Consider the following 13,445-nt stretch of genomic DNA (forward strand, 5'->3'; position numbering starts at 1 on the left):
TTTGATGTTGCTTGAGACTACCCTTACGGAAATATTATAGTTTGCCGCGAACACTTGCTGCGATCATGCTGCGAATATCCGGCGAACATGCCGCGAACACTTTTGATACAATTGGTATAATTGTTCGCGGGATGTTCGTTTTGTGTTCACTTTTCACATGCAAATTAGTTTTGCCGCGAACAAGCTGCCGCGAACTTCCCGCGAACAAGTAGCTGTGAACTTCCCACGAACAAGTTGCTGTGATCATTCCGCGAACTAGTTGCTGTGAACATCCCGCAAACTAGCTGAAAACCATCTCTACAGAAATTGTGTACAAAAAACATGTACAGAAAAAGTGCAGAAACAAATAAATTAGTAGGAATCAAGAATATAAATTTATTGAATAAACTTGAACACTGAGGTTGTAACAAATTCAAATTGTCAATGTCTGAACTTTTTCATATCATATTTGGAGCATTTTAAACAAAGTTTTAATGATAAAATATGATTGAATTTTAACTGTTACTTGTCATTTCAATAACAGTGTCAGAGTGCATGTATTCATTTCATCCCAATGTTTTTCTTCACACTGCTTATTAGTTATATGTATCACCACAAATCTGTCATAGTTTTACATATTAATTATCAGACTTATGAAGCTTAGAAATTGTCAAAATAAGCTAGTTTTATATTTCTTTTTAGATAATCTGATACAGCTCTGCAAAAGGTTAAGCATATCTATTTCATTTTCAAAATTCCTTATGTTTACTGAGATATATGAGTATAGATATTAAACATAAATTTTCTGACTTACCACAAAAAAGTATATATTCCTATCAGCCTCTAAGAATCACTTATGAAAACTGTCTGTAATGCACACAGATTTCCTTCTAAAACATGTCCAGAATATCTGGTTGTAATTAACATATCAGACTCATACTGTGACCTTACAGATAATGTTACAAATTAATTGATCTACAATTACCTGCTCTAATAAAAGTTCTTCAGTAACAGTCTACCAAAAGATTATAATCTTCTGAGTTCTTCTCGCGAACATGCCGCGATCATTGGTTTTCCTGCGAATATCCCGCGAACTGGTATCAAACCAATCGCGGCATGATCGCGGTAGCAGCGAATATCCCGCGATAGGTATGTTCGCGGCATGTTCGCAGCTTTTTGACCATTTCGTAAGGGTACACACTGGAAAATTTAAAAAATGTTTCACTTCGTCATACTATTGCAAATTTTATACAATATATTTTTATCCCATCAGTTATTGACATTCTGAAGCAAGCCTGTTGTCAGATATTTTTATCTCATCAGTTATTGACATACTGAAACAGGCCTGTTGTCAGATACTTGTATCCCATCAGTTTGATTTTCTGAAGCAAGCCTGTTGTCAGATATTTTTATCCCGTCAGTTATTGACATACTGAAGCAAGCTTGTTGTCAGATATTTTTATCCCAGCAGTTATTGACATACTGAAGCAAGCCGCTGTTGTCAGATATCTTTATCCCTTCAATTATTGACATAAGCCAGATTTTTAGACAAATCTTCAGTTAATCTTTCATTGGATTATGGGATAATGAGAATAGAATATAACCAGTTTCTGGAAACCATATGGAATTAGCTGACAACAGACCACAAATATGTTTGGTTACAATCTCCTTACATGCTGACAATACACTGACAACAGTGTGCCTGATTTTCTGCTAGCTATAGAGTAACATCTGTATAATATCTTGGCAATAAGGTAAATTTTATAAAGGATCATATCTTTTCAACGACCTATCATTTCTTTCTTTGCTTTCGTAAAATTGTTGATTAGTTGCTTAAGAATTAACCAATGTTCAGATGATTCACATACTCGCTTCCGTGTTCACACCATGATTAAAGTACTGATGCTATGGTGGCTGATTTCTGCCATTTCGTGTGTTCGTGTCGGCAAGGCGAAATGTCGAAGTAACGAAAACTCGAAAGGTCGAAATAATGCATATGTGTTCGTGTCGGCGGGTCGAAATGTCGAAGACACGAAAACACGAAAGGTCGAAAACTGTTTATTTGTCGTGTGTTCGCCTTTCGACATTCGAGGCGAATACACGAAGTAACGAAACATTTAAGGCGAAATAACGAAATTTCAGAGGCGAACACACGAACTTTTGTATTAATCACTTTTCGTGTCGGCGGGTATCAAAACTTCGTTTTGTCGCCCTTCTTTTGTCGTGTCTTCGTGTAATCGCCTCAAAAGGCGAAAACACGAGAAATAAGCAGTTTTTGACCTTCCGACATTTCGTTACTTCGACCCGCCTACATGAACACACGACAAATGTGCAATTTCGTCCTTTCGTGTATTCGCCTTCCGGTAGGCATGCGCATAACAATTACACATATGCTATCTAAATAACGTGTTTTACCATTTATAAAATAATATTTGTCCTAAAACGAAAGATAATGATTTATATTCCATAAATGATGTCATTGTGTAGATATTTTATCACTAGTATTAAATTTGTGCATACATTAAGCTTCTGTCAGTCTTACGGGGCATATCATTACGCCGACCTGAACTTTGAATGTTATCTGGATAATATGTTTTATCATTTATACAAAAAAATATTCTCAATTTATGATAGAAAATGTTTCATATGCAATAAAACATGTCACTCTTCAAGTATTTCAGTTCTGGTATTGAATTCATGTATACATTACGCCCCATTTTGCGCCGTTATTATAGTGTATGTATTAAGGCAGACCCTACCCGAAACATTTGCCGTGTATTCGTGTCGGCGGGTCAAAGTACCGAAAGGTCGAAAAAAGCTCAAGTTTCGTGTGCTCGCCTTTCGCACGAAGTAACGAAACATTGGAGGCGAAATAACGAAGTTTTAATACCCGCCGATACGAAAAGTGATTAATACAAAAGTTCATGTGTTCGCCTCTGAAATTTTGTTATTTCGTCTTCAATGTTTCGTTACTTCGTGTATTCGCCTCGAAAGTTGAAAGGCGAACACACGACAAATAAGCATTATTTCGACTTTTCGTGTTTTCGTTACTTTGACATTTCGCGTCGCCGACACGAACACACGAAATGGCAGAAATCAGCCACCATATGATGCACTTTAATCAATCATAGAGGCATACGTGTTTAACAAACAGCTCTTGTTTATATTAATAAACTATAATATATTGAATATATCATATATGGCCAGTTTTATGAAGTTTCCTACAGCTATCACTATTTTTGTGACCAGTAACAAACCTTCATTATTCTAGTAACAGAAAGTCACACAAACTGGATTTTGAAAACTATCTGAAATTCATTGATTTCTGACAAAATCTCTGATTTTATTTTCTTATTAACATAGGTAACAAAAGGTAACATCCCTATATAACTCGAGTAACAAAAAAGTCACACACAGTCACATAGTGAAATTTATTGATTTTTGACAGAACATCTGATTTTATTTTCTTAGTAACATAAGTAACAAAAGGACTGGTAACATCACTATATAACTCTAGTAACAAAAAAGTCACACACAGTCACATATTGAAATTTATTGATTTTTGACAGAACATCTAATTTTATTTTCTTAGTAACATAGGTAACAAAAGGTAACATCACTATATAACTCTAGTAACAAAAAAGTCACACACAGTCACATATTGAAATTTATTGATTTCTGACAAAACCTCTGATTCTATTTTCTTAGTAACATAAGTAACAAAAGGTAACATCCCTATATAACTCTAGTAACAAAAAAGTCACACACAGTCACATATTGAAATTTATTGATTTTTGACAGAACCTCTGATTCTATTTTCTTAGTAACATAGGTAACAAAAGGTAACATCCCTATATAACTCTAGTAACAAAAAAGTCACACACATTCACATATTGAAATTTATTGATTTTTGACAGAACCTCTGATTCTATTTTCTTAGTAACATAGGTAACAAAAGGTAACATCCCTATATAACTCTAGTAACAAAAAAGTCACACACAGTCACATATTGAAATTTATTGATTTTTGACAAAACCTCTGATTTTATTTTCTTAGTAACATAAGTAACAAAAGGTAACATCCCTATATAACTCTAGTAACAAAAAAGTCACAAACAGTCATATTGAAATTTATTGATTTTTGACAAAACCTCTGATTTTATTTTCTTAGTAACATAGGTAACAAAAGGTAACATCACTATATAACTCTAGTAACAAAAAAGTCACAAACAGTCATATTGAAATTTATTGATTTTTGACAGAACCTCTGATTCTATTTTCTTAGTAACATAGGTAACAAAAGGTAACATCCCTATATAACTCTAGTAACAAAAATGTCACACACAGTCATATTGAAATTTATTGATTTCTGACAAAACCTCTGATTTTATTTTCTTAGTAACATAGGTAACAAAAGGTAACATCACTATATAACTCTAGTAACAAAAATGTCACACACAGTCATATTGAAATTTATTGATTTCTGACAAAACCTCTGATTTTATTTTCTTAGTAACATAGGTAACAAAAGGTAACATCCCTATATAACTCTAGTAACAAAAATGTCACACACAGTCATATTGAAATTTATTGATTTCTGACAAAACCTCTGATTTTATTTTCTTAGTAACATAAGTAACAAAAGGTAACATCACTATATAACTCTAGTAACAAAAAAGTCACAAACAGTCATATTGAAATTTATTGATTTTTGACAGAACCTCTGATTCTATTTTCTTAGTAACAAAGGTAACAAAAGGTAACATCCCTATATAACTCTAGTAACAAAAATGTCACACACAGTCATATTGAAATTTATTGATTTCTGACAAAACCTCTGATTTTATTTTCTTAGTAACATAGGTTACAAAAGGTAACATCACTATATAACTCTTGTAACAAAAATGTCACAAACAGTCACATAGTGAAATTCAATGATTTTTGACAAAACCTCTGAGTCTATTTTCTTAGTAACATAGGTAACAAAAGGTAACATCACTATATAACTCTAGTAACAAAAAAGACACAAACAGTCACATACTGAAATTCATTGATTTTTGACAAAACCTCTGATTCTATTTTCTTAGTAACGTAGGTAACAAAAGGTAACATCATTATATAACTCTAGTAACAAAAAGTCACAAACATCATAGTGAAATCAATGATTTTTCGCAAAACCTCTGATTCTATTTTCTTAGTAACATAGGTAACAAAAGGTAACATCACTATATAACTCTAGTAACAAAAAAGTCACAAACAGTCACATAGTGAAATTCAATGATTTTTGACAAAACCTCTGATTCTATTTTCTTAGTAACATAGGTAACAAAAGGTAACATCACTATATAACTCTAGTAACAAAAAAGTCACACACAGTCACATAGTGAAATTCAATGATTTTTGACAAAACATCTGATTCTATTTTCTTAGTAACATAGGTAACAAAAGGTAACATCACTATATAACTCTAGTAGCAAAAAAGTCACACACAGTCACATAGTGAAATTCAATTATTTTTGACAAAACATCTGATTCTATTTTCTTAGTAACATAGGTAACATCCCTATATAACTCTAGTAACAAAAAAGTCACACACAGTCACATATTGAAATTTACTGATTTCTGACAAAACCTCTTATTCTATTTTCTTAGTAACATAGGTAACAAAAGGTAACATCACTATATACCTCTAGTAGCAAAAAAGTCACACACAGTCACATAGTAAAATTCAATTATTTTTGACAAAACATCTAATTCTATTTTCTTAGTAACATAGGTAACAAAAGGTAACATCACTATATAACTCTAGTAACAAAAAAGTCACACACAGTCACATATTGAAATTTATTGATTTTTGACAAAACATCTGATTTTATTTTCTTAGTAACATAAGTAACAAAAGGTAATATCCCTATATAACTCTAGTAACAAAAAAGTCACAAACAGTCACATCGTGAAATTCAATGAATATTGACAAAACCTCTTATTCTATTTTCTTAGTAACATAAGTACCAAAAGGTAACATCCCTATATAACTTTAGTAACAAAAAAGTCACACACATTCACATATTGAAATTTATTGATTTTTGACAAAAACTCTGATTCTATTTTCTTAGTAACATAGGTAACAAAAGGTAACATCACTATATAACTCTAGTAACAAAAAAGTCACAAACAGTCACATACTGAAATTCATTGATTTTTGACAGAACCTCTGATTCTATTTTCTTAGTAACATAGGTAACAAAAGGTAACATCACTATATAACTGTAGTAACAAAAAAGTCACATATAGTCACATAGTGAAATTCAATGATTTTTGACAAAACCTCTGATTCTATTTTCTTAACATAGGTAACAAAAGGTAACATCCCTATAGTTAGTTCAAAAATGATTTCACCTTAAGTTATCATGATACTTTGTCACTGCACCTCTATCAATATATAAAGTATGAAGTCAATACCTACATAGTATTCAAGCTACCAGTATGCCCAGACAAGGTTTTCAAAAAAAAAGAAGATAATTACAAAATGCGAAACCTAGAGTTATGGTTCCTTGTCAATGCAACTCCCTCTCAATAACCTCTATCAGTATGTACAGTATCAAGTTAATATCTAATATTGTATTCCAGTTATTCCCCATACAAGATTTTCAAAAAAGGGAGATAATTTAGAAATAGAACCACGGTTCCTTGTAATTGCACTCCCTCTCAATGAGCTCTATCATTGTATAAAGTTACAATTTGGTATCCCCTCCAATGTATAACAGTTGCTGATAATGAAATTTTAAAATAAGCTCATTAATTACTTGATAATTTTGTTAAATGCATGGCTGCTTCGTAAAATATCTGTGGGAAATAATAAAATATGAGCTTCTGTAGAGCATACTATTTTTTTTTATTCAACATGTTAAATAATTCTACAAATTTACTTTTTAATTCAAAGATTTAAATAAATTCAAAATGAAAAAGCACAAAAATAATATTCTTGTTATCACCTGTTTGTAACCTTACTGAAAATCAAAGTTCCTTCCTAAAATCTTTCTTTAATACAGATTTAGTCAACATCATGTTTATAGTGCATTAGTGTAATACCAAAATTATTATTGAAATGGCTTTATTTCACTTCCATTCATGTGTTACTTTCTTGTTACTGGACTTATATAGGGATGTTACTGTTTGTTACTAATGTTACCAAGGAAATGAAACCTGAGAGAGTCTATCATTAATTTATAAACTTATTATTGTGCCCTTTTCGTAACTACGGATAATAAAGGATTGTTACCTTTACCTAGAGTAATTTTAACAGGAACTGGTGGTACTTGTGTGGAACAAAGTTGCGACGTTCTGTTACTAGATTATAGAGTGTTTGTTACAGGTAACAAATATACAACTACTTGTAGAAAAACTCAGATTTGAGCCATGTGTAATTTTGAGTAAATTTCTAAATAACATATTAAAATGAACTTGTGTGAAAATATACTGTTACTTAGAAGTGAAAAGCATGATCCGTTGGTAGACAATATACGATATATAACTAGATTTATTTCGCTGCTAAACAAGTTCGCGATATATGCGGATAAAAATTAAAATAACATTCAGGCTAACAGGGTCGCTGCTAAAATCCATTATGTTCAACAGGTTATTAAATTTGTAGAAACTGCTAATTTTTATGAAGCAAAAGCAAACCTGTTGTGGCTGCGTAATGATTTACAGAGACATATTGCCACACTTTACTGCCCTACCAAGAATGCACTACTGACTCCCAAAACTATTATCCACAATATGTCTGCTGCAGTCTGTATCTTTTTAGCAAAATAATTACCATTTGAATGTATGTATGTTTTTCAATATTTATTATTTATCACCTTCAGTATTTGATTAAGATTACTTACATGTGCGTTCTACATCAATATATCATTTTGTCGCTCATACAAGTAATTTCTACACGACAGATGACGATTTAATGACTTTAACCATATTTTTTTTGAACACATACGGTGTTAAGTTAACATTAACAGCTTTGCTTGATTCCTTACCAGAATCCTACCAGTATTAACATACATGTATAGAAGCTACTGTACATGTAATGCTTATATGCTGTGTGACTGAAAGAAGTTCCCCGCATGAATCAGACGTGATACTGTCTCCAGCAAATCATCATGTAGAAGACATGACTAGGATCTCAACCTACCACTTCCCGGTTTTAAGTATTTTATTTTTTTCCTGTTGAGCTAAGTAGATGGCAGAGATGAACTGTAACAATGAAACATATTTTCCATTCATTTGATCTTTCTTCTTCTCGACCAGGAAGGATGTTACCTTATAACTTCCTGATTTTAAGAACTTTGTTTCTCCCGCTGACCTAAGCACCGTAACAATGAAACATATATTTTTTGTCAATTCATGTAAAAATAAATATGATATGGCATTCTTTCTTTTGTTGTATGTTATTTTACATAAGTGTGAAAAACTTACTTCAGAAAAGAGAAAGAAGCATGTACGCTTTTTAACAAGTATGATAGGGTTTATGTGGTGTAAACACAAAATGCATCGAACAGAAATTATTGAAATAATTGAAATTTATTTGATCAGTCTTTTGCCTACTCATGACCAATGATTTTCAGTTACGTTTTATTACGGGCTCTACCTATTTAAGATTTGCCTGGTATCATTCTAGGTAAAAAGAGTGATTATGCCTGTGGTATAAACAAACATTAAAGTACCAAATTACTAGTTTAGAAAACAATTGTCATATACTTGAACACTTTTAGCGATCAAGTATTTCAGGTATGTATGAACAGACTCAATCAAACCGAGTTTGCTGTTATTTTGCTTGGTTGCATTTTATGCTTCAAAGGATTTCTTGTACATTTCACTACTTTGTTTATATTTATTCCTGTATAAAGAATAATGTACATATACTGCTGTTGAGTTTAGGGTTGAGGAGTCCGTCAGAACTTTGTTTTTGTTTTTTATTCAATCGGATCTTTTCCATTATTTTAAAACAGCACTGCCATTGAGATATGTGATAACCATGCGTTCGTCGTACGTCGTCGTGTGTCAGTCGGTTCGGTAGGTGTCGTGCGTCTTCAACAATTTTACTGTTAACAATCTAGATAAAGGTGACAAATCAAATTCATTTCAATTTTAATGAAGAAAAAAAAACGCCTCAATAAAATCTAGATTGAGTTTTATACTGAACCAGCATGGATAATAAACTAGGTCACTAGGTCAAATTATAGAAAACTCTTGTTCACACTTTAAAGGCAGTATTTTCTTCCTGATTTATATAATAACGGGTCAGAATGTTTGGCTTTTTAAACTGGTTTAGTTATGAATTGAGTTATTCGATGTTCAACAATTATCTTTCGTTTATTGTAAATATATATGATCGATCCATTTATGTCTATATCATACAGACTTAAGTAGGCGAATAATGAAGTATGGACTTTGAACCATTTTATAGAGTTTAGTGCACATTTATAAATATTGTAATACGTATTTATAAAATGCTTCATCTATATGACAAAGTAAAGTAGAATGGAAGTATCAGGGCGTCGAACAGTAGAAAATGACAACATCTCGCGAGGATTCATATGTCGTCCTTGCCAAGAAGACAGTGTTACTCAAAAGGCTCATGGATATTGCATAAACTGCAAAGAATATTTGTGTGAGACGTGTTATAAATATCATCGTCGACCAAAACCTTTCAAGGACCATGTTCTTGTTGATGAAAATATTGATGAATACCAGTCAGAAAAGGAGTTAGACGAGACTCCTCCTCCTGTCCCAGAAAGGAAGAATGTCTTTGATACAAAATGTAGACTCCATCGGAATGAGGATTTGAAATATCGCTGCAGAGCCCATAAAATATTTGTCTGCAGCGTGTGTGCTTTAAAACAGCACAAAGAATGTAAGAACGTGGATTACATTCCCGAAATCTGCGACTCTAAAAGTAGGCTTCTGGCGGAAAAAATCGAATATGTCGAGGGAAAAGTTGAATATATACTTAAGCAAGATAGGGAGACTTTACAACTCGCGGAGGAATCGTATGAGTCGGCGTTGTCTGCCATCAAAACACAGAGATACCAGATAGATAGATATTTTGAAGAAACCGAAAAACATTTTAGCGATAAGATGTTGAGGTTTCGCGAGGAAAGCAAGACACGAGAGGAGGAAACGCTCGGAATTGATCAGAAACTAAAAACTGTAAGTATATAATTTACAACCATAACATATGTAAGTCTGTAAATAATAAGCATAACAACAATATCCCATTTCAGTTGAATATGCCAATACTGAAAGTTGCAAACTGGAACTATCTAAGAAGCAACAGACAACACGAATCAAGTAAATGATTAACCACAGAGAGAGTAGTTACATCATCTGTGGTAGACTGACCAATACGAACAAGTATGGGCGAACAACTGGGTAGGACCTTTAATGTTCTGTAAGTTAGGCCGATTGTTTCCTCACTTGATTCAAGCAAGACGCAAAACCGCAGAGATGATAGGTAAATAATTCCAATTCCACAACTTTAACTTTAACTACTCGGTCGCGAAGACGTCTTGTATAAATTTAAAGGAAGTTCATGAAGCTGAAATTAAACATAGGGTTTTAGGATCTTTTAATATAACTGACGTGGCCGTACTTAAAGATGTATTTTGTTTTGAAAATCTCTCCCAATTTATAAAAATAACATCACAGTGATATGAATCAGCATTGACCAGATGGTTCAATATGAATAGATAAATCTAATTCGGAAGTTAAATAAAGATCAGTTAGGTCGCGTTTATTAATTAAACTTCCAAAATAGCAGAAAACCATAAATTCGATAAGAACATTTTGATGACTTTACTTGTTTGTTCTGCAAAATGAAGTGCATTGGAAAAGACAATTACTCAAAACATCAATATTAAGTCTATGTAAAACTATTTACAAGTAGGTCTGTAACCTGTTGTGTATCCACCTAAATCCGCGCGGTGCGTAATATTAACATTCTTACATGTATTCTACACATTTAAACACAATACCATGAGATAATGAGGTTATTATTTGTATCGATCAACACCTGTAAAACGCATATAAAATTACAGTTTGTTTGAGTAAATGTATATATACTTGTGGACTTTTCCAACTTGACCCTTTTGTACCTCGTAAGCAAGTTATCCAATTATACTTATATTTCGAAACTAGTTTTCAACCAGTCACCTGCCTAGGTAAAACACGTCACACACATATAATGGAAAATTACTCGCAATTAATGGAAGTTTTACTCCTAAACGTATTGATCTTACGAAGTGTGTATTTCTAAACCAAAACGCACTTTAAATATAAATGACACATTGCTTCTTCATTAATAAGCGCACACAAGCCAGAATGTTATAAAGAGTTATGTATTAAGTGGAATTATTTGGAATTATCAAGTCTCATTATTTTCCACGTGTTTTTGGTGCCTCCTATTAGAAAAGTCATTTGGAAAACCTTTCTGCACAAATGGCCACCACATTCGCGCTATTTCTTTCTAAAAGAGTTCAACTGTGTATTTAACAAATACACTGGCCACAATTTATCAGAATCACAACATTAGATAAAATTTTCAAGAAATTGTTCCTTATAGAATTGGTCTAATTAACAGAAATATTTGGCGTCTAGTTGAAAAGGTCCATAAGTATATGTTTTCTCATTCCTATGTGTTAATAAAGACCACATATGGACCAGAAATATTAACGCAATAAAATACCGCTTTGATGTTATTACACTGACAACACTACGAACCGTTTATCATGCAAATCTATCAAACTTTTGATGCTATTTGTGGAACAGTATTTTCTAAGTAGATAAACTAGCACTAGTCATAGTGAAATCCATTGTTTTAAATTTCAGACAAAGGTACTAGCGACCGCAACAACGCCTTGTTCTGAAATAGAAAAATATATTTCAATAGGCAAAACAAAAGAAGTAGTGGATAACATAAATGCGAAATTACAAGGAGTGTTTGGCCGTGCACATCTGACCATATCTTATAAACCTCAACAGCCAATGCCAGTATTGGGAGAGAGGATAGTCAAGCAGCATGAAGGAGATGAAGGATCTGGAAAATTGAAGCTTCTTAGAAAGGTAAATATTGCTGGAGAGAAAGCAGACTGCAGCGTAACAGATGTGGCAATGCCCTCAAACAATCGAATGTTATTGATACTTGCTGACTGTATAAATAGAAGGCTTATAGTTATATCGGTGGAATACAATGTGACATTTCATCATCTCCCATCAAATCCTTGGGGAATTGCCGAAATATCGGATACAGAGATAGCAGTTTCTTTACCTGAAGATGACCAAGTAAAAATCATTTCTTTCGTTTCTGTCAGGGATACTATCTGTCATAGCAATCGAAAATCTTTCATAGTTTCAGGGCCTCCGTCTGGTATCAAATACCGTAAATCTGACTCTTCACTGATCATTGTTATTCACAAAGGCCAAATATGTGTCCTAGAATCTTGGTCGCTAGACGGAAACTATCTGCGCACTGTCGCTTTATTTGAATATAATATTGACTATATGACTCTAACACCCGATGAGAAAATACTATATTCATCAAGTGGAAAACATATTGTCTGCTTGCTTGAGCCGGATGGTACAGTGTTGAAATCTTTTCAGTATGTTGATGACAATATGTGTGGGCCTTATGGAATTGCGTCTGATGAGTTTGGAAATATCTATGTTTGTGGACTAAATCGTTTACGCGTTGTATCAAAAGAAGGGAAATGGGAACAAATTCTTGCTCAAGAGGACGGATTTGCTCCCCAGTCTGTACTTTTCTGTGACAAAACGAAAAGACTTTTTGTTGGTCAAGCCAAAACTTATGAAGATGTGCTTGTGTTTCAGATATGAAACAAGTAGAATTTTAGAAGTTCTTAATGAGGACTTTTGTGGGTGTTTTAGGTTTTAGAAAAAGAAAATTTCTCTATAACTTTATATCAACGGAGAACAGTCAGAATAATAAAACTAAAGCGAATATGTATTGGGTTTTATTAATTATAAAACTCAAGAACTATCTTAAATCCATCAAAATCCATCAAAATAACGGACAAAAACATAAGAATAGTGCTACGTTCTATAACATGATAACCCTCTGTTTACACCGGTGGCATAATGGAAGAAAAACGTTTGCTAGTAAATAAATTCATCAAATGTAACAAATATTGTCAAAATGTATAATTAAACATTGTAAACGAAGAAAAACGTTTGAATTTTGAGGAAAATACTTGGGTTTGGTTACCTAACTGAAGACTCAGAGGCAGTAAACAGTTTTCAGAGCTTCTTGGACTACAGCCGCCTACTTGACCTTCAGAACCCCATGCAAAAGTCTGTAACCATGCACCTGAAATAAAAATATTGCAATATTAACATGACTGTATGTGTATGATTACAAACCATCTGATCTGCAATATATGTCTAATATCTAGA

At 32.8% G+C, this 13,445-nt stretch overlaps 1 protein-coding gene across 1 annotated transcript; it reads left to right on the forward strand.

The window, feature by feature from the left end:
* Window positions 1-9,304: 9,304 nt before the first annotated feature.
* Window positions 9,305-13,445, forward strand: LOC123529092 (uncharacterized). The gene is made up of 2 exons (XM_045309296.2): window positions 9,305-10,187; window positions 11,865-13,445. Exons 1-2 carry the CDS (start codon window positions 9,519-9,521, stop codon window positions 12,867-12,869), a joined length of 1,674 nt encoding a protein of 557 aa, XP_045165231.2. The 5' UTR covers window positions 9,305-9,518; the 3' UTR covers window positions 12,870-13,445.

The sequence above is a fragment of the Mercenaria mercenaria genome, chromosome 13 (genome assembly GCF_021730395.1).
Source record: "Mercenaria mercenaria strain notata chromosome 13, MADL_Memer_1, whole genome shotgun sequence".
Lineage (NCBI taxonomy): Eukaryota > Metazoa > Mollusca > Bivalvia > Venerida > Veneridae > Mercenaria > Mercenaria mercenaria.

Coding starts and splice junctions, on each gene's coding strand:
- LOC123529092 (XM_045309296.2), top strand. CDS start 9,519: ATGGAAGTATCAGGGCGTCGAACAGTAGAAAATGACAACATCTCGCGA. Junction 10,188..11,864: donor TTGATCAGAAACTAAAAACT/GTAAGTATATAA, acceptor TTTAAATTTCAG/ACAAAGGTACTAGCGACCGC.